Source organism: Lates calcarifer, linkage group LG9 (assembly GCF_001640805.2).
Source record: "Lates calcarifer isolate ASB-BC8 linkage group LG9, TLL_Latcal_v3, whole genome shotgun sequence".
Taxonomy (NCBI): Eukaryota; Metazoa; Chordata; class Actinopteri; family Centropomidae; genus Lates; species Lates calcarifer.
Window position 1 is genome coordinate 18,453,416 of NC_066841.1, and position 26,084 is coordinate 18,479,499.

The following is a 26,084-nucleotide window of genomic DNA, read 5'->3' on the forward strand; positions in this document are numbered from 1 at the left end:
TGTCTTGAATATCAACAAGAACTCTTAACAATAAATCACTTCCTCCTGGGTGAGAATCATGAATATGATATCTAAGTGAGTCTTGTTTCATGAGTGCATTCAGGTCCAACTAACAAGTATTGTCTGCGTATCCAAAGCCTGATATGCCTCATTTCTCTTTCCCTTAGAGCTCCATTGTTGTTCAAGTAAATGTCAGTGACCCACACTGTTGCAATGAGTGACTCATTACTGTCAACACACATGTACTGAAGTTCATTTCAAGTTCATTCAATCTCACATACTCTGTCCTGCAGCTGAAAGTATTCCTCCATGAATACACTCTTTACTCCTATTAGAGTAAGATTTTTGATAAATTATAGTGCCCAGCTGTTGTAGTACATTACTCAAACTTTTTGGAATTGAAACTATATATTTCTGACCTGTTTTTAATTGAATGACAGCTGCAGAAACTGGTGGGTTAGGGTTGAAATCAAACAGGCAGGGGAAGTCAGAAAGTATTTGAAAATGGTCTAAAAAAAAGGGAATTTTCACAAAAGAAAAATAAAGAATGACACCAGTTTATCCTTTAAAGATATAATTCCAAAAATGTATAAATTGAAATGCAAAAGCTACGAACCATTTTGTAGTCATAATTTAGGAATTTCGATTGCAACATTTGAGTTAAACTCCTACTTTTCAATATAAAATCTTTGTGTATTGAATTATTTTATACAATTTAGCCATTTTACACTTTTGGATTTCTGTCCACAATTAGTATCTAGGGAAATGTATAAATACCGGCAACATAACATTTTTATGATGCAGTATATCACTCAATTTTCCCAAATCACACGGGACAATTGATTTCAACCATCAAAGCTGAAATTTGTACAATTTTAGTTCACAGTAATTGGTGTAGTAACATGGTGGTGTGTCTTCCATAGTCAGGTGGATGCATGATGTATTGAGTGTACACCTTCTGAGATAGTTTGATATATTAATCTGACATATTGTGCTGTTTTGTTTCAGGGTGCTGTGTTTGATGAGAACAATGAGAAGACGTTCTATGACTCTGACTCTGAGGAGAAAAAAGGCCAGATTGAGGCCAAGCCTTTACATCATGGATCCAGATCACAGACTGCTGCTCAGGAACACTAAACCTCTACTGCAGAGCAGGAACACTGCTGTGAGTCAGCCAGACACTTAAACACAGACTTAAACCAGTTATCTTCAAGTCATTAAGTGTAGAATGAACACACTCCGGGGGTGAAGCTGATGGAAATTCATTGTTAAAGTGTGGGAAAGTGTAGTGTGTGTAAATGTATATGCCTGATTTTTAAACCGGTTGAGAGAACACTGGCGAAACATAGGTCCCTAAATGTGGCCTCTGCTCATATCTCAACAACATCTAGTGCTGCTGCAGCCCTGTATAGGATATACAATATCAAATTAACTTCCCACCAATAATTCCAAGATACATGTTATTACACAAATACAATGTACACACCTGAAAGCATAACTCAAACACATAAGACTACATGCACACACCCCACCATACTGCACTCCCCAAGACTAGGGAAAAAAAAAAAAAAAATACATGAACGTAGTGAGTGCAGATCTCCATCACCCTGGAGTCTCAAGGCCTCTGTCACTGTGTAGCAGCGGGAGGAAAAATGCTCCCAAATGAAAGTGTTGATTAAAATGTGACACGCTGTTTCTTTACTCGCGACAACACAGTGACATCCTCCATCTTCATAGACGCCTGAACCCTTTTCATTCTGCCTGCAATGATGGACACACGTCCTCTGGCTATTTAAAGCACAGCTGAAAAATTACATTTATAGAGTCATGTCATGAGTGCCTTTGTAGAGCCCTAAGAAATGCACAAGGTGTTTTATTTCAGCTTGGGTTGACAGATGGTAAAATAATGGTGTAATAATACTAAAGCATTTAAAAGTTTTAAAGTGCTTGTCAAAGTGTTGAAAAGCATAAAATCAAGTTAGAGTAAGATTTAGAGTTAGAAGGTTGCAACACTCTGGGGAGTGTTAAAATTAAAACAAATATCAAAGAATAAATAATGTTCTAAGAAGATGCAGGAAAGTACTTGAATCTAGGGCTAGGCAATATGGCCAAACTGTTCATATCAGTTGATATAGAGAAATATCATGATAAATGTCTAATCATGATTTCTTTCAAGTTTATAGGCTGTTTTTTGCTTCTGAGAGAAGGTTGAAATTTAATTGTGGTCAGAACGTGGCAAACAAAGGAACATTTCGCAAATCTGAGATCGAAAAAGTAATATAATACTAAATCTAACTAATCTAAAAGCCAATTTGTGTTTCTTTTCTGTGCATGCTATCTAAGCGTGGAAATTAACTATAAAAAACATTTATCAGCATTTGTTATGTTTCTATTGAGGAAAATTCTGTTGTAATTTTATGTTGTGATATAATTTTATATTGTGATATAAGATTATCACGATATAAGATTATATTGTGATAATTGTCATTATTGTTTTATCGCCCAGCCACTTAAATCCTTTTCATTTCTGACTGTGCGTGTTTTCAGGTGGTGATGTCTGTTGCCCAGCTCTACTGGCATCTGGCCCCTAAACATGAAGTTAGCATTGTCACTAAGTCACTGGTTCGACTACTAAGAAGCCACAGGTAACGCAAAAAGATGTACTGAATCTCCTTGTTGCATGTGATGTTGTGATGAACAATTTTCTTTTGATGCTGAGTTCACTGTATCTCCATGTGCTCATTTTATTGCTGTCTGGTTATGTTATTTTATTTCTCTTTTGCAAAGAGAGGTGCAGTACATTGTGCTTCAGAATATCGCCACAATGTCCATTCAGAGAAAGGTAAGTCTGCCTTTGGACAGCAGAACAATAAAGGTGTCGTGCCAGTGACGCAGGATGTGTAATAACGTGAATTATCTTCCAACAGGGGATGTTTGAGCCCTTCATGAAGAGTTTCTATGTCAGATCTACAGATGCCACACATATCAAAACACTGAAGGTAACGGTTTATTTTGTGCATCATGTATATAGTTTATAAGTCCCATCAGTCCCATCATGCAAAAAAATACTGTATATCATTGGTGAAGTTACTGGGAGATTGGGAGAAACACCTGAGTGAACATCTGAATGTAGTAGTAGTAAGTAGAAAACAGTGAAACTTAGTTCTAAACATTGTGCGACACTGTAGTTACACATGTACACAGACGAAGAAAGTAGTATGAGATTTGGTCCTGCTTTTGACTGTGAACGCAAGGCCAGAGGTGTGGAAACTGTTTACTGACTTTCAAGGATGGCACTTTTGTTTTTACACATTCTCATATTTTTTCTGCAACCACAAACCTTTTCTACACATTTACTGGCTCGATTTTCTCCTGCAGTTTTTGTTTTACAACCACATACTTCAAAACAAGCACAATAGCTTCTGAACATCAATTTACAAGCTCAGAATCTTATTGATCTTTACTTGAGCTTTTACCACAACCAGCTTGTTAGACATTAAAATAAATTTCCTCAATGATTTTTGCAGTTGGAGATCCTGACCAACCTTGCCAATGAAGCCAACATCTCTACTATCCTGAGGGAATTTCAGGTTTGTCTTTTGTTTCCTATTAAGAACCATTACTTCACATCAACATTTAACAGTTAAGTTTCTACTCTTGTTTTGACTATTACACTTCTCTTGACTTGTCTTTGGTCTAATTTTTTTCAGACTTACGTGAAGAGTCAGGACAAGGCATTTGCGGCAGCCACGATTCAGGCCATCGGCAGATGTGCCACCAACATCTCTGAGGTGACAGACACCTGTCTCAACGGGCTGGTGCTGCTCCTTTCCAACAGAGATGGTAAAATAATGTGTTTCAATTCCACGGTATAATATAGTATAATAGAATATAATAAACAGTCCAGTTTTGTGTTTTTGTGTTGTGAGAACCTATTTTGTCTCTGCAGAAACTGTGGTGGCTGAGAGTGTTGTTGTGATCAAAAAGTTGCTTCAGACTCAGCCCACCCAGCACAGTGAGATCATCAAACACATGGCCAAGCTCTTCGACAACATCACTGTAAGACTCATCAGTGTGTTATTTGTGCTGTTGACCTGTTTGCACGTGTTCAACATGAAAGTTAAGACAGAAACAGATGAAGTGTTTAAGATAACAATATATCTTTTGTCACCTACACTTCTAGGTTCCCATGGCCCGAGCAAGCATCCTGTGGCTGATGGGAGAGTACTGCGAGAGGGTACCAAAGATTGCACCTGATGTTCTTCGGAAGATGGCAAAGACTTTCACGATAGAGGAGGACATTGTCAAGCTGCAGACAGTCAACCTAGCAGCCAAACTTTACCTGACCAACTCTAAGCAGGTAATAAATAAAATACCAATACCAGCATCAAGCTATTTGTTCTTGTGTTGACCCAAGCATAAGGCAGATGTGGTTCTGGATTAATGCTACTGTTTTCTGAAATAATTATACACATAGTACCTGAGGGATAAATTCGTTTTGTGTTGTCTAAATTTGAGGTCATGAATCATTCTTTTAAGTTTTGTATTACACAAGACACAGCTTTGTCTTGCTGCAGTTGAACACCTCTGCAGGTCAGTGCTAAATGCCTGGTTTAAATACAGAGCAGTGAATAAGACAGCTTTAATGTAATGGTGCATCACCTAGTGCAGCTTGGTGTCTACAGGCCCATTCAGTTACATGGGGCAATTTTGGCCTCTGAGCTGGGTTTATGAGGCCAGACGCCACCTCCTCAAACGAGCACATCATTAAACCTCTTGCTCCTTGTAATGTGTCGCAGGAGGACAGACTGAGACACAAAGTCAATGCTGTTCAGGATTTGGGTTATAATGCTTCCTTCATGGCAGCAGTAAGTTTTGTTTTTATGCCTGCCTAAATATTATATGTCAGTGCAAGTGCTCTTTCTCCCTATTTTGGGCCAGAGGAAGACTTTTTTACTTATTTAGGTTGAACCAAGGCTGAACCAGAGCTGTGGTTGAAAAATCAAAAAGATGTTTCCTTGACCTTCATGGAAAACGTCTGCATAGACAGACATAAGAGTGGTATCTGCCTTCTTATCTAACTCTTGACAAAAGACTGAATAAGCATGTTGAACTGTTCCCTCATGCATAATCTTGTCTCACTCATGCTTACCTTTATCCTTGTCTGTCTTCTACTCTACATGTCATCCTACTTTTCTCTTCCAACCTCTCAACTCACCACGCCCTATCTGCCCCCAGACCAAGCTGCTGACCCAGTACATCCTGAACCTCGGCAAATACGACCAGAACTATGATATCAGGGACCGAACACGCTTTATAAGACAGCTCATAGTCCCCAGCGAGAAGAATGGAGCCCTCAACAAGTATGCTCGACGCATCTTACTGGCCCCCAAACCAGCTCCGGTGCTTGAGTCCGCCTTCAAAGGTAGTTCATACATTTATAACGTCAACCTTTTATCCTTATTTTGAAACATTAAATCCTCTAAATGGTTTGAAAATTTTGAATTAAATACCATTCCTCTCCTGTGCCTGTTTGGTAGTTCATCTAAGCAAATCACTGAATACGTATTAACTGGACCTCTATTTCACATCCAGTGGCTCCATTTCCACTAGTATGCAAAGTTGATTCAGGCAGTGGATTTATTATTCTGGTGTGTCTGTCTCTCTGAAGGGCAGTTAGGTCAGACCCCTTTACCTTGGACTAATGAGATGGGTAAATTATTGAGCTAATGCTAACCTTTTTCAGACACTGAGAGGGGAAAAAAATCTCTCTCATTTAGCTGTCTCTTCTCTCTCTCTCCCCCCTTGACAAAAGGGACAGAAACGGCCTTCTACAACATTAAAATTCAGAGGCAGTTTGCACCTACTGGATGTTTATGGAAAGCGTTAACCACCCCTGTCATTCTTAATATTCACGACTGAAGCCTTTTTTTCTCTCTTTTTTTGTTAGCAAAGCACAGTTTTTAGAGCACACCTCCCAAGGCACAGACACTGATTATCTTCCTGTGTTGACCACTGGGGAGAGAGAAGAGAGAATGTGCGTATGTGTGCACACAAAAACAGAAACCGAGAACTGATGTAAAATGCTTGTGTGTAATGAGAAAGAGGATGCCTAGATCGTCTATTAAAGCTCTCTAAATGTATACAGTGACATTTACTCACTGGCTCCCTCATCAAGGACAGACTGAGGTTACTGCCATCACCCATTTCTCCACCATTCATTTAACTTTATTTTGATCTTTTAATTTGTTTACCCTCAATTTGTCATTTCTGCCACCCACCACTATTATTGTCTCAACACAGTTCATTTTTATTTCATTTTATCTGATTTTTTCATTTTCTGTCATTTCTCTGTCCTCTACTTTCAGATCGAGACCGTTACCAACTGGGCACTCTCTCCCACAGTCTCAACATTAAAGCTACCGGATACCAGGAACTCTCGGACTGGCCGGCTGTTGCTCCTGACCAGTCTGTGAGGAACGTGGAGGTCATTGAGCCAGTAAGGAATCTACCTTCCTCACACACTTCTTCATACTTGTTAGCATGTTTATTCAAAAAATGTCTCTTCACTTTCATTGTCTGTGTCAGACATAATGAGAAATCAGGGTTTCTCATTGTTTTGGCATTAAAACTGTAGTGGTATCACAAGATGTTTACTTTATGATATGATATTGCTGGACATATAGAGAATGCAAATATATATTGTGACAGTCAAGGCTTCTTGTGTCTGTAGTGGTATGAAATGCATCATCATTTGCAAGTGATATTACAGTGATGTTGGTGGCATTATTCCCAGCAAGAATCTCTCATTATGATGCTGTCTCTTTTCGATGATACTTACATTACAGATAATATGTTAACTGAGAGATTAGAAAATATTTAATGATTGAAAGGGCAAAGTGCCAGAGGTTGAAAACAACATATTTGATAAGGAGCATCACACTTCAAAAGGTATCACTATATCATCAAGGGTCATGACGGCCACTGCTCCCAAGCACTTGTTCAGCATTACTAACCAAATGAAGTGGCAAACATAACGATGATAAGTAGTATATTTCCAATGGATTTTTATCTGGGTTTCCGCCCAAAGGGCATTAGCACCGTCCACAGTGATCCTTCTCTAAATATAAAGTCTAACAGCCCAGTGAAACTGGCTGTTTTCATATTAAACGAAATTTAGAATTTCTGCCGAAAAATATCTGTAATATAACTGGTTTTGGTCTTTTCATGATATCTGTTGATAGTATTTAAAAAACCACCGGTCACCAGTCCTGTTCTTTAAGAAAATACGTAAGATCAGAGGCTAAATATTAGCTAAACAGAAACATTTTAATAGAATATTGACAACTGTTTAATAATTGATGTATTACAGAGGGATTTATATGTTTGTTACAAATGTAGATGTATAAATGCTTTGTTTTGTGGGATAAGTTTTTGTTGGAAAAATGAACATACACACCTATTTCATTCAGCTCAAAGATAAGAACTTTGTTGTGCCCTGTTACAAGTTAAAGAACTAAAATTGCAAAAATTAAAGGGCTTCGTTTTTCATTGAGTGATACTATTGATCCTGTTTTTTCTCTCTGAAGCAGCTCAAGCTTTATAGTTGTAACTTTGTGGCAGCTAATGGAAATCCTAATAAAACAATAAACAACAATAAAAGTAGAACACAATGAGTTGTTTCAACAAACTTTATCACTAGTTTTAAGTATAATGCAGATTTAACAGAAAATAGGTAACTCGGAAAAGCTGTGTTGTCCTTGACAGAATGCTGTAATTTAATTTGCCTCACTTCTCTCCACTGTGTCTGTTTAGGTGAAAGAGTGGGCACCATTAGTTGGGAAGGCCAAGCAAACCAAATCTGATGACAAGTTCTACTCAGATGACGAAGATGAGAAAGAAGAGGAAGGATCTGATAGCAGTGGCAGTGAAGATAGCAGCAGCAGCAGCAGCAGCAGCAGCAGCAGTGAAGGTTTGTTTCTGTCTCTGTGTTCAAAGGTGTATGTTTTTGTTAAGTAGTTTTTCTCCCTTTTAGAGACTTCAGTCCTGGTTGACTTGGTGACACCTGTGGTCAGCAAGTGCAACTTACTCACTGAGCATCTATTTTATCAGAGGAGCAGCTGGTTTATCTGCTTTCAGTGGTTTTGCAGTGGGTTCTCTGTGACTTCACAATAAAAGCCACCCAGTGTTTCTGTAATTGAATGCTTTTAATGTGAAACAGCAGTAGGAATTTTTTTGTTTGTATTAGCAGTAACTTTATACAGGTCTACTATACTACTATATTGAGATGTAATCACACTGAATTGTTATCAATGAAATGCAGACCATAAATGGTATCAAAACAGGATTTCACTTCATGAAAGAATAATGATTACAACTTTATTTGATCAGTGTTATTGGTTAATATGTGTATGAATGTCTGTACAGAGTCAGGCAGTGAGAGCGAGGAGGAAAGCAGTGAAGAGTCAGAAAAGACCTCCAGTGATTCTGGAAAGAGTTCAAGTGGATCTGAAGAGAGCTCCAGTGAATCAGAATCAGACAAAAACAAGAAGAAGAAAAAGACCAAGAAGGCGCCGCAGAAGAAAAGCAAGCCAACTGCTGCTGACAGGTACAATGAAATCCCTTTAGTCTGTCAGACTCTGAAAGCATCATTTTTCTTCCCCATGAATTTGGTGTGTCCAGATGTTACCTGTTTCTTTCTCTTTTTCTCTCTCTGGCTTAGCTAATTAGACAGGTGTGTGTTTGCGAGGAGCACCAGAGTCGTAGGCAACAACAAATGTGATCAGGGCTTTGCTGCATTAATAAGCTCAGCCTCCATCTGTTCAAAACTTCAGCCATTTTTATAATCTATGTGACAGCCCACCTGCTGGCACGATACCTCCTTCTGTTCAGTTTGAGCTTTTCTTCCTCAAACCTGCAAACATTTTCACTGCATCCTGTTCAAACCTGTATGGATGTATGAAGTTTTCAATATTGTTAAGCATAGCTTGGACAAACCAAGCAAAGATTTGCTTAAAAACTTGCCCTAAACAAGATGAGAGCCATCAGAAGTGGTTATAAAATATAGAGTGAAAAAGAGTTAGTGGCTCACTCCCATAAATGGACAAAAAGAGGAGGTTTATTCCTGCATGTTCCATCTTGCGCTCTCATTATTTCTGAGTAAAACCTGGGCTGTTCTCTGATTCTAAGCTTTAGTCTCTGCAGCAGTTAATATTTGTGTTTCATTTGTTTTCTGGGTTTGATTTTCTGACAAATGATAGGTGGCAGCACTTTCTAGAAATTCACCTGGAAGTTTCTAATACTGGAATTTCACACCACAGTATGGATACAGTGTGACCTACCTAAGATAATATAATTATATAAGATAATAGATAATTAATTAGATATGATATTAGAGAAAACTTGGATCCAAATTTCAGGTTTAAATACTGGAAATGCAACACCATTTTGTGCTTTTTTTTTTTTTTTTTAACTTTATTGCTTTTGGAAAATAACAACATTTGGTGCCCAAAATGGTTCTTCAACCAGTGCACCCATGGTAAAAAATGTATCTTAGGTCATTTACCCACCAAGCTGGATGTTTGGCCTTGTTTGTACCCATGAGCTGCATGTAGATGAACTCCTGTGTTATACAGGTGCAATTATGCACTTTGTTTGTTGTTAACATGATAGTTTACTTCTATCAGTTCTATGAATTCCTGGTATGCACTTGAATTTTTCACCTTTGTAAACTAAACTGTCATTTGCAACTTATAACCCTTCTCTGTACGCTCAGCAGGGATGGCTGAGACACAAGAGCTTGTCTTATATACACCCCATACTTTGATGAATGAACAGACCTCTGTTTGACTTATAAATTCTTCACCAGTTACAAAGAGTTAGTCTTAGTTTCACCCAGGCATGGTTGTGGCCGTAGGTGCACCCATCCTGCACGCATCTGACTATTTAATAGTACATTGCATAGTTTGTATACATAGAGAATAATCAATAGCTATTAAAATTGCAACAACTACATTGGAAATTTGGGAATCAAATATGAAAAGTCCATCTAAATTCTAGGTAACAGAGAACATGACTGTCAACACAACCCTAATAATGGTTTGAATGAAAATTCTACATTTAGTGTTTGGACTGGAATCTCATTCAGAACTCATATATACCACAAAAAGTTTAGTCAACTGAATCTTGGGCCAAATATCAAGAATCTATCAAATTTGATCCACATCTATGTTTTCAGAAAGGAGCGAGAACCTCATACCAACTTTCTAGGTTTAGTCTGTGGCCCACACACACCTACCATAGTGTGCTGTATGTACACTTCCTCTCTCCACTCTCTCTCTCTCTCTCACACACACACACACACACACACACACAGGCTGGCAGAGCTGCTAGAATATCGTTAGTGTGAGTTCCATTAACAAGCTAATCAAGGAGAATTTTCCTCCTGTAGCGTAACCCACATTTACATGGCTAATGGATAATGACTTTTGATTGGTCATTTAGCAGCCTGGTGTTACCAATGAATGAGATTTGAGTCATTACTACTGAATATGCTCACGCACACTCTCTTACACACTGGCAAATTTAGTTTCTTATGCACTCTACTTCATTTGCTCATGGACACACAAACTCACACAGAATGTACCTGATTTTGCTGTGTGACAGGCCGCCGGCTGACCCTGTTCTCTCCATTAGAGAGTATAATTAGAGCAACTCACCCCAGTGCTCAAACACACACAAACATGCACACACACACATACACACAGTAATTAGAGCAGCTCACCCCAGTGCTTCCACAACAAACACAGCATAATGCCCTCATTATGGCCCAGTCATTTCAGGCAGGGCCTAATCAGGCCCACAGTGATTTATATCACTTTTTCCTGTTCGCAGCAAATGAAATCTGTAGGCCAAATTAATACTGGCTTTTCATCATCGCCCAAGTTAAAAAGCCAGTTACCGTCACAATTCCCCTCATTAATTTAACGGCTGAAAATCCCAGGCAGGCGGAGTAAACACTCATTATCTGGACAAATTGAAGAGGGACAGAGCAAGTGAAAGAGAGAGGAGAAAGATGGGAAAAATCTTTTTGAGTGAATGCAATATTGAATTAACTTCACAAACAAAAACAGATTGATCTTTGTTGTTCTGACCACGCCAAGCTCAAGCTTTCAGTTTTGATGGAAAAGAAGGAAAATATCCCAAAGTTTGCTTGATGGTTCCTGGAATATTTGTACAAGTTATATACATGGAAGCTGTACATGTTTTATGTAAATGTTGTGGTAAAAGCAATATTTCAATATCTGAACAAAATAAAGTAGCAGTGCAGTACTTGGGGGGGGGGGGTATATTTACATATATTCTATTACTTGTATTGATCCCATTTCTGAGGCAGTTGTGTGCTGTTCCTGTGTGTTTCAGTGACTCAGATGAAAATGGTAATGGACCTGTAGCCCATGCCAGCAGCTCATCAGCTGAAACCTCCTCTGGCTCAGAGACAGACTCCGAAGACGACTCTGATTCAGACTCTCCCACAGTACAAAAGAAGAAAAGTGATGTGAAATCCAAAGCCAAGGTGACATTGTGATTTGACTGTAGGAAACTGAGTTTATATGGATCTAGGATGAACAAGAGTAGCAGGAATGTTTTTAAATTCGAGAATGCATCATCACAGACTTTTGAAACATCACTGATGAGCAGAAGAAATAATAACTCATAATAACTCTCTCTCACTTTCTCTCCCGTTTTATAACATTATATATATGTATCATTATGTCATGATACATTTAATTTTATTCTTCTGGGTCATCCAGATGTCTAACAATATCTGAACAGAATATGCTAAGGAATATGTATGCAAAATATACAATAAGCTCAAAATGTAAATGATGTATCACTCAGTCAGTCAATGATTAACTGATCCAAGTCTGTTTTAACACAACACTCCCATGCCATATGTATATTGAAATAGTTATTGGTCTCTATAATGCCTTATGCTAAAAGTGTTGTGTTGAACTCCAACTTCTATATAAAAAGATATTAAGAAGACATTAGGAATAGACAACTGACTAAGTTCATATAGATCTTTGTAGCTGTGGCAACACACAGTTATTATCTAAACAAACTAAATACAAAAGATGCTAATTTGGAGCTATTGCCAAACATTTGATAGTTGAAGAGCTATAGCTACATATAGAACTAAAGCTACAGGAAAACACTTGCATTTGTCACACTGTAATCTATAGTTTCAGTTCAGTTGAAAACAGATCCAAATGTTCATCCCTGATCCGTGATATTCTACAATATATCTTCAGCATATCATGTTTAAACCATTGCAAGATGTGATTATTGTAAACTGGTTAAATGAGAAACCGTTTCCTGTCCAACTCTCTCAGAGTATTAACACCATGTTCTCCCAGGGTGTTGCTGTGTCCCAGGTCCACATGTGGCGCTTTGAAATCACAGTTTATACTGGAGGATGTAATTCTGCTTCCACGTTATCAGCTTTATTTTTCTCTTCAAGTCTTTCATTCGCCTCCGTTTCACCCCTCACCATCTTTTTCTTACCTGTTATGCTCATCACATTATTTCTTGCCCTCCCTTTCCTTTTCTGCACTATGAAATTCTCATTTCATACAGTTTGTCATTTGGGCATGGCCTATGAATTATGCATCTTTCTCTCCCTCTCTCGCTATGCACCTCTCTCTCTCTTTGCTCTCCCAGACCTCCATTTACTAACAAGGTTTCCGTCTCTGTTACCACCACCAAGCGTCAATCAGAGAAGATCTGATAAGATACGGCCTCAAACTTTATTGTTTGTTGTCACTCTCATTCCTCACTCCCTCATCTGTCCTTTTGTTTTTTCTTTCCATCTGCTCAGCCTGGAGTATGCAGAGTGGAATTTTATGGTTCTTTATGTGACGTGAATGGAACCTTGGTTGGTTAGGAAGGTGTGGAGAAAGGGTGATAAAAGCGCTCGCATCTTTAAATGCGTTTTTATTGGGCCTGTTGTGGTGCGAGATAGAGGCGTGTGTTGCAATTCCCACAAGCCAACGCCTGACAAGCCCGGCTCAGTCGCATGAGGTGGCGTGTATCGGTTGTGACACGGCACTGTGCATGACCGGTCACTGAAAATTTTAGACATGTTACATATAAATGCAGAGTACCTATTTTGGGGATGAATGTGTCATGATCTTGTGAGAGACTGTCAATGAAATCAGACATTTCATCCACTGAATAGCACAGCACATAACTTCACTACTTTTGTTTTGAGTTGTCATTTTTCTGCCTGGTTCTCTTCTATTACATCCTCTTCCTCTGTTTGCTCATCATCATGTTTTTGTGTTTGCTTTTTAGGTGGAAGTGAAGTCCAAGAGGGAAGTCTCTTTACTGGATCTAGATGACTGTGAGTTTATCTACACTTTGAAGTTGTAAATCACCCAGTTTCCAGCATTTATCAAAATAACTACTTCAGCAGAGGGTTGTAATTTTCAGGCTTAATGCTTCACTAATTAACAGTTTTTATATAAGCAGCAGATCAAATGACAAACGTGTAATGTGAAAGGGGCCGGTTGTAGTGAAGCTTGTTACCTTGGTTTTCTGGCCTACAAATTCTGTTCACAAACCACAAACACATCAGCAGTGGGCTGCAAACAACTGTGATTAGTTGAGTCTATTTGGCCTGCCCACCACCAAACGGCAGACAGAGAAAGTTCCTAGTAAAGAAAACCGAGCATCTACCAGTTACCAACCCAGATATTTTTCTGTTGAGCTAAAGAGGCCAAAAGAGTGCTAATATGAGAGTGAATATTGGGGCATACATTCAGGTGGCCAGAGACATGGCTCCAAATGAATGCCAGTGTTGCTTCATGTCTGCTGGATGTGTAAAAATGCAATTTATGATACAACTGCCACAACAATTTTATAAGGCAGTGGTAGGCGAATAACAGCCTGTGGGCCAAATCCAACCCTCCAATAAAAATGTACTGCACCTTGATTAAAAAAAATCAATATATTATTAAGAATTACTAAATAATAAATATATCAATAAATTATTTCATGGGATTGTCCTTACTTTAACTTATATGAATATAAGACTTGTATAAATCATAATAAGCATGACCGTATCATTGACTAATAATCAATATGAAGAGAAGCATACAAACCTCAACTTGCGAACCTCATTCTGTGCCAGGCTATTCCAGTCATTCATGTGAATGGTTTTTCAGATAAATATAACATGTAAATATTATCATATGCCTCCATTCAAGGAAAGAAGTAGCCGATGGACTCAGACAGCTTTGACTTCTTGGCTGTAGCCTGGATGACCAGAACAGATTTGTGTCTCACAAAGAAGAAATATTTGGTAGTCAAACAGTAATCCTGTCTTATAATGCGACACAGAACAAATGTTTGCCTGTATGAGTCAAGCTTACCTGAATGGGTTTTACAGTAATTTAAGCTGCTGCAACACAATTAGTTACTTATATAGTAATTTGAAAATGCCCTCAGGTGCAATCCTGAAACAGTTTTAACAAATGCATTTTATTCTCAAGTGAATAAACCTACACCCAACCCAAGTCTCACACACCTTTGTAATTAGGTGATAATATTTTTTATGCAACCTCCAAATGGGCTCCTCAAACCCCTGCCCTATGCAGGATTTGAAAATTCTAGTCTTTGGCACCCACCAGTGGCAGGATCAAGAGAGGCAGTTCGGTAGACAGCAATGCTTGCCAACGCTTCATAGCAGCTTTAAAGTTCCTGTCTTGAGTTTTTGTTTTCTTTGGTTTCTTAAGTTTCCCCAGCACCTACAAATGTACCAAAGTCTGCAGTCCTCTCTTCGAGCCTGTTGTCCGACCTCGAAGGCCTGTCTCTCTCCAATGTCTCCTCCACCATGCAGGTTAGTATACTTCTGTGCGTCTGCATTAGAAACACACAGGATGACATTTCCTCCATCAATGTGTGTTGAGAGTCAATTGTTCCTTTCTGTCTGACACTGACAGAACAGCAGAGCCGTATATGAGATGGTGAAATGAGCCTCTCTCCCTCGTGGAACATTTCTGCTCCAGACGCCAACTATTGACCTTTTCTGCCTTCTTATATTTATAGCCAGTCAGGATGGTACAACTGCTCTCCCTGTTTCCTGTATCTCTTATAGTCTGTCTTTCTCACCCTGGCTGTCTTTTGCTCTTCCACACCCTTGAACTCTATTTCTGTGTCTCATCTATAAGTCCACCCACTCTGTTTCTCTCCCTCTCTCTCTCTCTTATCTCTCTCCTCCTCTCTGTCACCTTCCATCTCTCTCTGTCAGATGTTGTGTCCCTTGTGTCTCTGTGTTGTGTATATCTGATGGTTGACCTTTCCTAGTGTGACGGCTCCTTTCTCTCCTCAGTACGTGAGCGGCTCTGCACGTTCAGTGTATTTTATATCTTGTCTTGTCTTCCCCCGGGAGGAAAATGTCCAGACCATTCTTTCTGCTGTTGCTGTATCTATTTTGTGTTTCATAGTCAGGTCTGTGGTACCTCTGGTGTTTGAAGATTGAAATCAGAAAGGGTAAAGAATTTTAACCAGTATTGATGGCGTAAATCTTGTTTGTCCAGCATTTGCACAGATGTTTGGTGATTTACTCATTTAATTGTTAATAATTAAAAAAAATGAAAAATGGCATCACAAGTTCTGTGACTACAAAGTCCATGTCCAAAAATTACTTGTTTTCTCCAAACAACAGTCCAAAACTCAAAGGTTTTCCACTTTCAATCGAGCAATTATCAGTCTTCAGTGAATTCATCAATCAAAAAAAACAAAACAAAAAACAAACAATTATTTTTCATCTGTTTGACTTGAATCCATTAATCATCTAATAGTTTTAGTCCTAAATCAAAATTTTGGTTGTATTGGAAGACTGGAATTAGTGATATGTTTCAGGTTTGAAAGGTTTGTTTGGACAAACATGCTTCATACTGCAAGTTTTAAATGTTTTTAAGTAGGTTTGTACTAGTTTCTGGTACAGATTTAGTTGTCCTTGATAAAAATCTAACAAATCTAACAAATTAATTGTCCTTAACAATTAATTTACTTGCTGAGATAGCATGCTACAGAAATGAATCAGGGACTGCCAATCACGTTGCAGGAATAGAGGTGTGCACTGCACAAGTTAGGTTTTACTTAGGTTAGATTTTATCATTATAATAGTTTTTAAAGCTCAGATTTGTGAAATGTTCCACTGTATGGCAAGTGTTTGTCATGGTCTGACCATAAGGAATAGTTTTAAACCACAAGTAACCATCTGGTCTCTTCAACTTCAAAATCAGCCTTTAAACTTGTCATGATAATTTATTGTGTTAACTATTGATACTAACTAATCAATACTAGCTAATATTATTGGTCATATCATCCAGCCCTAGATAAGCAGCTATATGCTGCTTCTTCAGTCTCAAACTCATCTTCATTCAAAACAGTTGTACATTTTCTGTTACTTGTCTTTTTAGTCAGTCACGATAATTTTATTTATTTAGTGTCAAGATAATTATTTAGTGCAAATCACAAAATTGACTCATGACACCCTTTGTAACAGTGGTGCCATATCTACAGAGTAGACATAGGTAGCTGTAGAAGAATTAATATTAAAGCTGCAGTTTGACATTTTTGGTAATTCCCTCTTTTCTCTTTCTTGCCGAGAGTTAGATGAGGAGATTGGTACCACTCTCATGTTTGAAGGTCGATATGAAACTAAAGCCAGCAGCCAGTTAACTCATCTTAACATAAAGACTGGGTGTGGGGGTAAACAGCTAGCCTGACTCTGTCCAAAGGTAGCAAAATCTGTTGATAAGTAGTTTAGTCTCAGGCATTGAGTACGAGTATGACAGAGCAAAGACTGGATAAAAAAGACTTTTATATATTCTATATAAAGTTTATTTTAGATTTGTTTACTGCCTAAATTAATCTAAATACAAGTGGCTTAGAGTTCATATTAAAGATGTTAAAAGTGACTGAGTTTTCTAAGTCTTAATGAACTTTTTATGGTAAAGAGTTTGTTTGCGTAGCTGCTGTGAGTGAACAGCCTCTGCACTGTCCTAGCTCTGATGCTGTTCTTAGCATTGTGGTGGGTGAGTTACTCTAAATTCTGAGTCTGCCCGTCAGCCCTGCCCGCCTGTCAGTCAGCATGATTGACAGCTGCTCTCAGGCCTGCGTTTATGCAGCGCAAGTCTTGTTAGTCACTCTCTCCTCCTCAGGTGAAGGCCAGGGAGTAATAGAGAATAGAAATGCAGATTAGAACAGGGAACTTTTTGCACATCAACATCTGATTTAGAGTCAATTCTATGCATAAATACATGATGGGCATCGGGATTCATAGACAAGGGTAAATAACCTCACCTTTATTCACACACGCCCCTCCCCATGCATGCACACGCTCACATATCAGCTTTCTATCACACGTACACACCCTCTCACACACACGCACTGGCCCCAGTGTCATTTCTATTTCTCAGCAATCTGCCCACAGAGGCAGCGAGTCTGTCTCAGCTGAGCGCTCTGGCCCTTTTAGAGAATTACTGCATGGTTATCAAAGGCATTTAGATTAACCCTGGTCACTGTCTTTGACCCACCTCCTCTTCTGTCTCCTCCTCCTCTCCCCGGTTTCTGCATGCTACCGCTCTCTCTAATAACATTTTGACATTAGGATCTCTCACAAATGCCTCTTAAATCCCCCTCCACCCCTGCCAGCCCCCCACCCCACCCCAAACCTCTTCCGACCGCTGTCCATGTGTGCGGAGGGGTGGCTGAGGCTGATAACTTTTCATTCATAATTAGCAGTCAGCGAATGGGGCTGCGTTGGGGGGAAATTGAACTGTCAGCGGCGGGGCGCAGGGTGTTTGACCCCATCACGCCCAGAGGGGGCCATCATAATTTGTTCATTTGGTGTCCATCAGGCGGGCGCCAGCTTACCCCCTCCTCCTCTCTCGTCTCCCTCCTCACCCCTCTGACCTCCCCGTAGTGGGCGCTCTGGGTTCACGTCTAATTATGAATCAGCAGAAGGACCCCGAGCACCACGAATATAGCAGCCCCTGCCCTCCAAACCTCCTGCTGCCACTCAAACTGCAGAGATTGCCTCTTAAATAGGAATAAATGCCCACACGGAAATAGCCAGTCAGTGCTGTGGCCTATGCAGTCAGTAGGTAGTTTGGGAAATGTTTGTGTCTTAATGCAGCTGTTGCAGCATTTCTTTCTCATTTTTAGTTTTAGGAACTATGTGAGTGCAGGTTTCTTTAAATAAGGTAAAAAAGAGATTTATTTTCTGTCTACTTTCATTAAAACAAATTGAAATTGAAATTTCCTCACACAAGGACAGGTTTTTCTCACTTACTTTGCAAAAATAAGATGTCTAGGACTCAGTAATTGAGTTGAGTGAAATACATTAGTATTTTTTCTCTAAAACATAGTAGAGTAGAAAATAGAAATGCATTTTTATCAATTTCCAGTAAAGGTAAATACTGAACACTGGTAACGATATATGAGAACAACAGGTATAAAGAATCTGTGAGACATATGCAAAAGTGTACTTACATTTATCTAGATTTAAAGTTGATTTGGTGGTCAAATTTGAGATACACATTTTTTGAATGTGTTCCGTACCTAAACTACATGTTTTAATCCTGTCTGCATTAGATTCTTTTTTGAGCTGAAGTGATCATCAGGTAATCACTTTAAGTCATTTTTCCAGCAAAAATGGCAACATTCACTGGCCCCAGTCCTCTGTGACAGTAACTTGAATATCCTCAGGTTTTGGACTGTGGGATATTGGGCATTTTGCACTACTCTCTAACATTTTATAGACAAAATGATTAATTGATTACTTGAGACAATAATCAGCAGATGAATTGATGATGAAAATAATAGATAGTTGCAGCTGTAGTTGTATTGAGTACCATGCTAATACAAAGAAACTGCTGACAATTTGTTAACAATACTTGCAAAGCTCGATGAAGGACACTGCTGTTTCTGAATAACACTCCTCTATTATTGCTAATGTTCTTTAATGGAAAATTTCAAAATTAATCATTTTAGAATACCTAATTTACTGACAAATTAGCGTAAATGAACTAACCTCTGTCTATATGCGCTGGAGAGACTTCTTGTTACATTAAAGTAGTTTTAGATGGCTGTAGTAACATTTATTTAATTCAATTTGCAGTCAAGGTCTTTGTGACGCCCCTCAATTAATTGTCATCTTCTGACTGAAGGGAACAATTAGGCCCTAAAGTCAAACACATGTCCCTTACCTTAATCCTCACAACTCTTGTAGAGCATAATGAAATCTTGTCCCTGGTGTTGGAGGCAGACAGTGTCTGAAAAACAGAAATGGATTTTCAATATATGCCCATACATCTCTGTACTCCCCACACCCTTTTCTTTTAAATTGGCCCTCTTATGCACACAGCACAAGGCTGCCCGGCTCCGGTTAGCCCTTTTGAATATGTCAGCGGGATTTTCAGGTCATTTGCCAGAGAGGATGCTGGGAGCGTGGCGTCCAGGCTCTGAAGGTGACTGGGTGTCTGTGTCATCCATCACAGGAGCTTCCTTTAAGTTGATGCATAATAGAGCCTCTCAATCAACTTCCTCCCTCATTGTCACCTCCCTCCTTCCTGTCCAGGGCGGAGAATGGGAGCCAAAGCCAAAGGAAAAAAAAAAAAAAACAGAAAAGGAGTGAGGACCGAGAGGGAAGTCAAGGTTACATCCCTCTTCTTCTCTTATTTACACTTGAGGTGTTATGGGTCTGTGTAACTGCGTAACAGGACAACAATAGATGGAAGGGGTGAAGGGGCTTGTGTGGGCACTTGTGTCAGGCTTTAACTGTCCACTGTGTCAAATTGGTGATAATAAGCAGTTTGAAGCCCTGTCCTGTTTCTGTTCCTCCCTCCCGTCGCTGCTGCCGCCTGCTCGGGGCGAGGCGACAGACAGGACCTTGAAGCAGGATGTGTCTGTCAAGGAGGTAAATCTCCGTTGTGATGGGGTGGCAAACATTACGGCCAGCTTTATCGACACAGACTGCTCTGACACATCCAAAAGTGGCCCAATAAATTTGCAGGCTGGCGGTGGCGTGACGGGCGCTTGTGAGGGCGCAGTGGCGTTACAGCACAGCAACAAATGTTTGTTTGACCTCCTTTACAGGCACTTGGGCGGTCTGGGCACAAGAGACGCTGCTAGTCTGTCAAGGGGATGGAGAGATAATGTTGTTGATCAGAGAGTTTATTCTGTATCTGATGTGACTTGTGCTGGTTGTGGTTTTAAATTATTTGATACTGTGGCAGTCAGCCCTAAGCCTATTTTCTCCTACAGAAGACCTACATAAAGTCAAGTCATAAATACACCTGGCTAGTTTATTACATACACATACCTGAAATTAAATCCAACCTTCATGAAGGTCATAATGTTCGGTTTAACTTTGTGATCATTTTGTGGTGGTTGGTTGGTTTGTGGTGTTGACCATACAAGTGTATCACCACCTCCTTAAAACAGTTTAAAACCCTCATGAAGGTAGGATATTGCAGCACTGCTGTATTTGACTACATCAGTTTTAGCTGGGTGTGCCTAATTAACAACAATGTACCTCATAATTAATAGGTAAAGTTTCATTTGTGAAAAAGGTGATGCTATTTTGTTTATGGACTTATATGTTACTTTTGGAGTTAGCAGTGAACACTTAATTTGTTGTGGGCTATTTCCAATTATGGATTAATATTAAAGGGGTATTCCACTATTTTACACAGTGGAGAGTGGTAGTTGGCCTGTGAAAACAATGGTAGAATGTATTTTGTGGCTCCGAGGGGCTTTTTAAAAAGAAATGACTCCGATGGTGTCTTGTCAGTGTGGCTCACTGATGTATTTTTGGACAACAGTTGAGCTCTTTGACACTGAGCAACAAGCATTATTTATTTTTAGAGCACATTTCATAAAGAAGAGAAAGTCAAGAATTGCTGTTTATCATGCGTAAGGCAAAAGTAATAGAATATTGGCAACTTTATCTGTTAACATGAGTAGCCATGTAAGAATATTCATGATTGAATGATGTGAAGACAATGCCAACACTTTCTGGTAGCCTCATCGTTGGTGAAACAGTTTGATGCTTTATGATAATGATGTTTTTGCACTGTAGGAATCTAATCTTTTAGATGATTTAACTGCCATACCTGTTGCTTTTTTCATGTCTTATTGCTCCAGTATAGCGGTAGTGAATGTTTGATTTCAGCTCAACAATCTCACCCTCTAAAGTGAGCACACTGAAACTCGTCTCCGCGGCTCTTGTTGTATGTCAAACCAATTCTTCATCCTCACACGCCGCATGACAAGTCTGAGGATGTCTTCGTACACTTCTCACCCGAGTCAGAACACAGAGGCAGCGCATTCAGCTTCAGTAGAACAATGTACACTGACACCACTCAGCACTGTGAGCTGTACCATGATGCCTCCATGTTTCCACTGTGTTTCTTCATATCATATTCTTAGTCATATTCAATTAGCTTAATTAGTTCACACACCTCGCTTAATCATTTAAGTCTGTTATTTACAGGATCAGTTTGTCTACAACTGGTTGTTTTTTTTTTTCATATAGAGCTTTTACTGTTGTGACTTCTTTGAGTGTAAAATTTGTTAGTTAGGTTTAGGTGGTAAAAAGTGATTTTTCAGTCTCTATATTGGTATTTAAAGGGTATACATTTGGCTGTGTATCAGTGTTTGAGTGCATTCAGGTGCTAAGTGTTTTAGAGGGTGTGAAAAGGCTGTATCTGTCCTGATGTTCTGTACTAATTAGTGCTGTCACTAAAGACAGAAAGATCTCCTCGACTTTGAAACTACTCATACTTATCATACTAATGTGATGAATTTACTTTGTATTGTTGATGTAGATACAGTAGAGGTGTGTGATTATGTGAATATTCTCACGTTTGACAGCTCAGTATATATAGTGTGTTGTGTTGCATTGTGTGGGCTGACCCAGTCTTTCCAACAAGAGCTGACAGGTGCCAGCCGTCAAGTAAAAAACTGAACGCCACCAAGTGTGAACAAGGTTCATCTAAGTAACAAGATGTTAATTTTTTAGGAGCAAAAATACACCACCACCGCCACCCCCACCCCCACCTCTTTTCTTTTCCACATCTCTCAAAGGTAATGCAATTTCCTGTCTCTGAATAGGTAAAAGCCCCTTTAAAAAGGCCTGAGAAGCAGGTTAGGCCCATGCAGGCACTTGTGTTTCTATTCATTAGAGGTTGTTTTTATTCAGCCTGGTTTCAGCGGGCTTCCAGCCCATTTCCATCTAACTGGGCTGATTTAGGACATTTCTTAAATGGGCTCCTCTTTACCCTACAGAGTTAATGAAGGGGATTATCAGCCAATCCTTGGTCCTACTCCACACAGAAGTGCTGCATTCAGGCGGCTGATTGGTCACAGTGAATTGGACAAATATATGCAATGGAAAGACCACAAATTCTTGTATTAATCTGTCCTCTTGTGTAGATGCGTTTGCACTGTAATGCATAAGGCGTCCCTGGATATTATGTTGATGTGGAGGGCTCTAAGCTCCTGAGCAATGTTCTGCACGTACTGTTTTTCCTGTCTTCCTTCTCTACTGCTGCTCTCAGCATGTTGTTGTCAGCAGTGGTTAGGTGTTTAGAGATCAATACAGTTCATACTGCACTTTATTGCTCTGATAATCAAGAAGTATGATTTATTTGTGTTGTTTGTTTGCACACATATAAAACTGCACTCCCTGTCTTTCATGTGTTCTTCTAGGTCACTACTCCATCTTTCGGCCCTGTGAAAACCTACGAGCTGCTTCACCATATGACAGGAAAAGGTCTCTCTGCCAAATATCATTTCCCCAGGCAGCCATGTCTGTACCAGCCCAGTATGGTGGCAGTACAGGTCATACTGACCAATGGCTCGGATCACAGTTTGGAGGAGATCCATATAGGAGACCGAAACCCTGCGAGCCTGAACATCCACTGCTTTAACACTATCGGTGAGTACGAGTGCTACACATGTAAATTATTCCACTGCTCACTGACCAAAAAGGCCAAGTAATGATGTGTTGCTGAGAATATGGTCACCATTTGTCTTAAGTGAATCTGTGACTCATGTGCTCCACACATAAGGTGTGCAGTCTAGATAAAATAGATAAAACTTATTTCCTCAGTAGCAATGAATGGGCTTGGGTTTGAGAGCCACAGACAGGGATGTTGATTTAGATATTTTTAATTGGGCTTGTTGACATCAACAATAGTATACAGTATCACTGGCCATTCATTTTAAACTGACAGATATATGAACAGCATGGCAAATTTTCTGATATCTCTTTGATTGCTCTCATACGTGTTGGGTGACAAATAAATAAATATCCAGTGTGACCTCAGTTTTGTCTTTAGGGCCTCACTAACCAGCTGTTTTTTTCCCTCTCTAACCTAAACAACCATATTTATTTTAATATGAACAATATCTGATGTTGCTCCTTTTTGGAGTTTTTGAAGCTCTTCTATGCTATGATTGTTTTCTCAGGCAGGCATTAAATGATCATTATGTGATCAAAAACCTATAAGCCTGATTGCTATCAGCTCAGCAAATAGCCCTATCCCATTCCACCAACCTGAAAACAGCCAATATTACTTCAGCTAATCCCTGTTCCTTAGTATCGATCAGGACCAACAAACGTACACCATCTCCATATTTCTTGTCACACTGTTGTATGATCGCTGCGTGTAGTATTATATGAGACTGAGAACAGTTCACCCCAAGATTTTCCTTTTCATGCACACACAAACATACATATACGCACACACAGAACTGGTGTGCGGTGGAGCACGTTAAAACTGTCAATTGCAGGGGATTGATTGGGCATTGAAGGAACTCAAGCAGCCAAACAGTGGGTAATTTGGATCGATTGAGCCCGGCCGAGCGGGTGGTTGGAGTTGGTTTGGATAAGTTGCAGAGGATGAATACAGACAAAGCTTTATGTTGTGTTGTTTTGTATGCTCCAAGGTAAAGGACAATACATGACAGTTTGTATTTGTATTTAATAAGAAATTTAATGAGACATTTTGCACATGCTTCTACGATGTGTGTTACTTTCCATATCTGCTTATCTCTTTGTGGTTATTTAACATGAAACAGAGATCGTGATTTGCTCACTTTTTATGTCCACTGACCAGTACCTAAAATCAATTAAGAAATGAACTCATTTGTGGTAACTAGTTACCAACATGTCCTCTGCCTTTAGTACTTCATACACTAAAATAGAAAAATCAAACACCAGTCAGCTTTGTTAGTTCTGTGTGGTTTAAAAGACAAATCCAGTTTATTACAGTATGGCTTTTAGTTTGTTGTGCTGGCCACCATAATACTGATATTGTACCCACCAAATTAATCACTGAGATCTGGGAACATAGTGACATTGCAAGAAGTCTGACGGAGAAAGAAACATGAGCAGTCAGATTATTTTTGTCCAATGTTGGACAATGTTTACGACCTGTGCCATAAGCCAAGTGGTATCTACAGACTTCTTGCTTAAACTGTGACATACCATACTTGTAGTTTTGCTGTGTAATGAGGGGTTATTACAGACATTTTAGTGACGTAGATAATGTGGATTAAACTTTTGGCCTGTTCACAACCTGTCTGATTATCTGACATCTTGCTTTTGTTGGCTCAAGGGACATTGTTGCTTCTGTATTCCCCCCTTTGATGAATACAAGGTTAAGATAAGTGATGGTCATAACTATGAAAATAAAACCCATGTTGTACTAAACCAGACTGCATAATTCCTTTAAATAAGCAGTTTGTGGAAAACCTTTCTGAATGACCTGCAACAGAACACAAGGCCATATAGATTTGACTGCATTTGCCACAAAGTGGTTAGGTAGTGCTTTAAGTTAAGCCTCTGACTTTGAAAATCTCAAATTGCATATTTCCTTTGAGGACAACTTAATGTTACAGATATTAATACTTACAGTTCACTTCTTCCTCGTTATTTTAGAGCAAATATTAATATACAAAGTACAAAAGACAGATGAATGGATGTTACTTTGAAGTTTGATATTGCTTTGGAGCACTAAGACTGTATAAAAAATGACAGATGAAATGTTATGAAGTATATAGAAGAAAAAAAGCAGAGACTGTAAAAAAAAAAAAAAAAAAAAAAAGTAAAACTATAAGAGGCCTGTTAGAGAAGCTGTGAAGGCTGGGAAGTGCCATGATGGCTCTGTTTTCAGAGGGTTTTCCTCTGGAGCCTCTGCTCTGCTCTGCTCTGCTCTGACTGTGGAAAGAGTTATACAGTAAAATAGCCCTGCTCCATTGAGAGAGAAACACAGGCCGACTGGGGAAGCGTGGAGGATGTTTCTGTCTGTCTGTGTTCTTCTCATCCTTAACCTCCCCCTCCCCCCTCCTCCTCCTGTATTCAGCTGTCCAGACTCTCTCTTCAGCATTTTTTGGCTTTATTTAACGCTCTCATTCTAACTCGCGTTTTGCCCACTCTGTCTATCTCCCTTACCCCATCTCTCTTGATGCTGATGCGCTCTTTGACAAGCCTGTTGTTTTGGAAATATGCTAGTCCTTCATGTGTTTTTTTTTTTCCGAGGCTAGAGGTGTGGGGAATGAGATTGAAGGATAGATTTCTCACACACGGTGGCCTTGCTTTGTGAAGTAGAAAACACAAGTGGTGTGGATGCCTGTCTGTTCCACTCTACTGCTGACCCTCCCCTCCCCCTCCTCCTCCATCACCACCTCCTCTCTCCCTTTGCTCCATCCCTCTCCACGCTGCACACTCTGCCCTTGTCACTCACTCTTCCTTTTCTCCCCTCGTCTTTCCTCCCCTCTTTTCCATTCTCAGAGCGCCTGGAGCCAGAGGCCTCGGTGACAGTTTCCATGGGTATTGACTTCAGCGACTCGACACAAGCAGCCAACTTCCAGTTGTGGTAAGACAACCTGACATCCAGTCATATCAAGTCAGGTGTATTTTTTTTCCTCTCTGAATCTCAGTTGTACATCTTTTTCACTACTTTTTTCTGCTGCTGTTCTCAGTCGCTGTCTCTAGATTC

General features: G+C 39.5%; 2 protein-coding genes across 46 annotated transcripts in view; one reads left to right on the forward strand and one right to left on the reverse strand.

The window, feature by feature from the left end:
- The window catches only part of ap3b1a (adaptor related protein complex 3 subunit beta 1a), a 118,622-nt gene that overhangs the window by 81,220 nt on the left and 11,318 nt on the right, over positions 1-26,084 (forward strand). For 10 of the 45 annotated variants that reach the window (XM_051073076.1, XM_051073075.1, XM_051073071.1 and 7 more), the window contains exons 9-24: positions 2,548-2,645; positions 2,788-2,842; positions 2,928-2,999; positions 3,528-3,590; positions 3,711-3,843; positions 3,950-4,059; positions 4,184-4,360; positions 5,239-5,425; positions 6,369-6,499; positions 7,816-7,972; positions 8,428-8,608; positions 11,422-11,575; positions 13,357-13,405; positions 14,799-14,902; positions 22,789-23,017; positions 25,877-25,961. In XM_051073076.1, coding sequence (XP_050929033.1) covers positions 2,548-2,645; positions 2,788-2,842; positions 2,928-2,999; positions 3,528-3,590; positions 3,711-3,843; positions 3,950-4,059; positions 4,184-4,360; positions 5,239-5,425; positions 6,369-6,499; positions 7,816-7,972; positions 8,428-8,608; positions 11,422-11,575; positions 13,357-13,405; positions 14,799-14,902; positions 22,789-23,017; positions 25,877-25,961 — 1,985 coding nt within the window. The remainder of the gene's footprint in view (positions 1-2,547; positions 2,646-2,787; positions 2,843-2,927; positions 3,000-3,527; positions 3,591-3,710; positions 3,844-3,949; positions 4,060-4,183; positions 4,361-5,238; positions 5,426-6,368; positions 6,500-7,815; positions 7,973-8,427; positions 8,609-11,421; positions 11,576-13,356; positions 13,406-14,798; positions 14,903-22,788; positions 23,018-25,876; positions 25,962-26,084) is intronic. The other 35 variants (XM_051073042.1, XM_051073067.1, XM_051073056.1 and 32 more) reach the window with 14 other exon arrangements.
- LOC108873800 (3-hydroxy-3-methylglutaryl-coenzyme A reductase) overlaps positions 24,929-26,084 on the reverse strand; it is a 336,264-nt gene continuing 335,108 nt past the window's right edge. The window contains exon 21 of the mRNA XM_051073078.1: positions 24,929-24,938. The gene's annotated coding sequence lies outside the window, so the exon portion shown is untranslated. The remainder of the gene's footprint in view (positions 24,939-26,084) is intronic.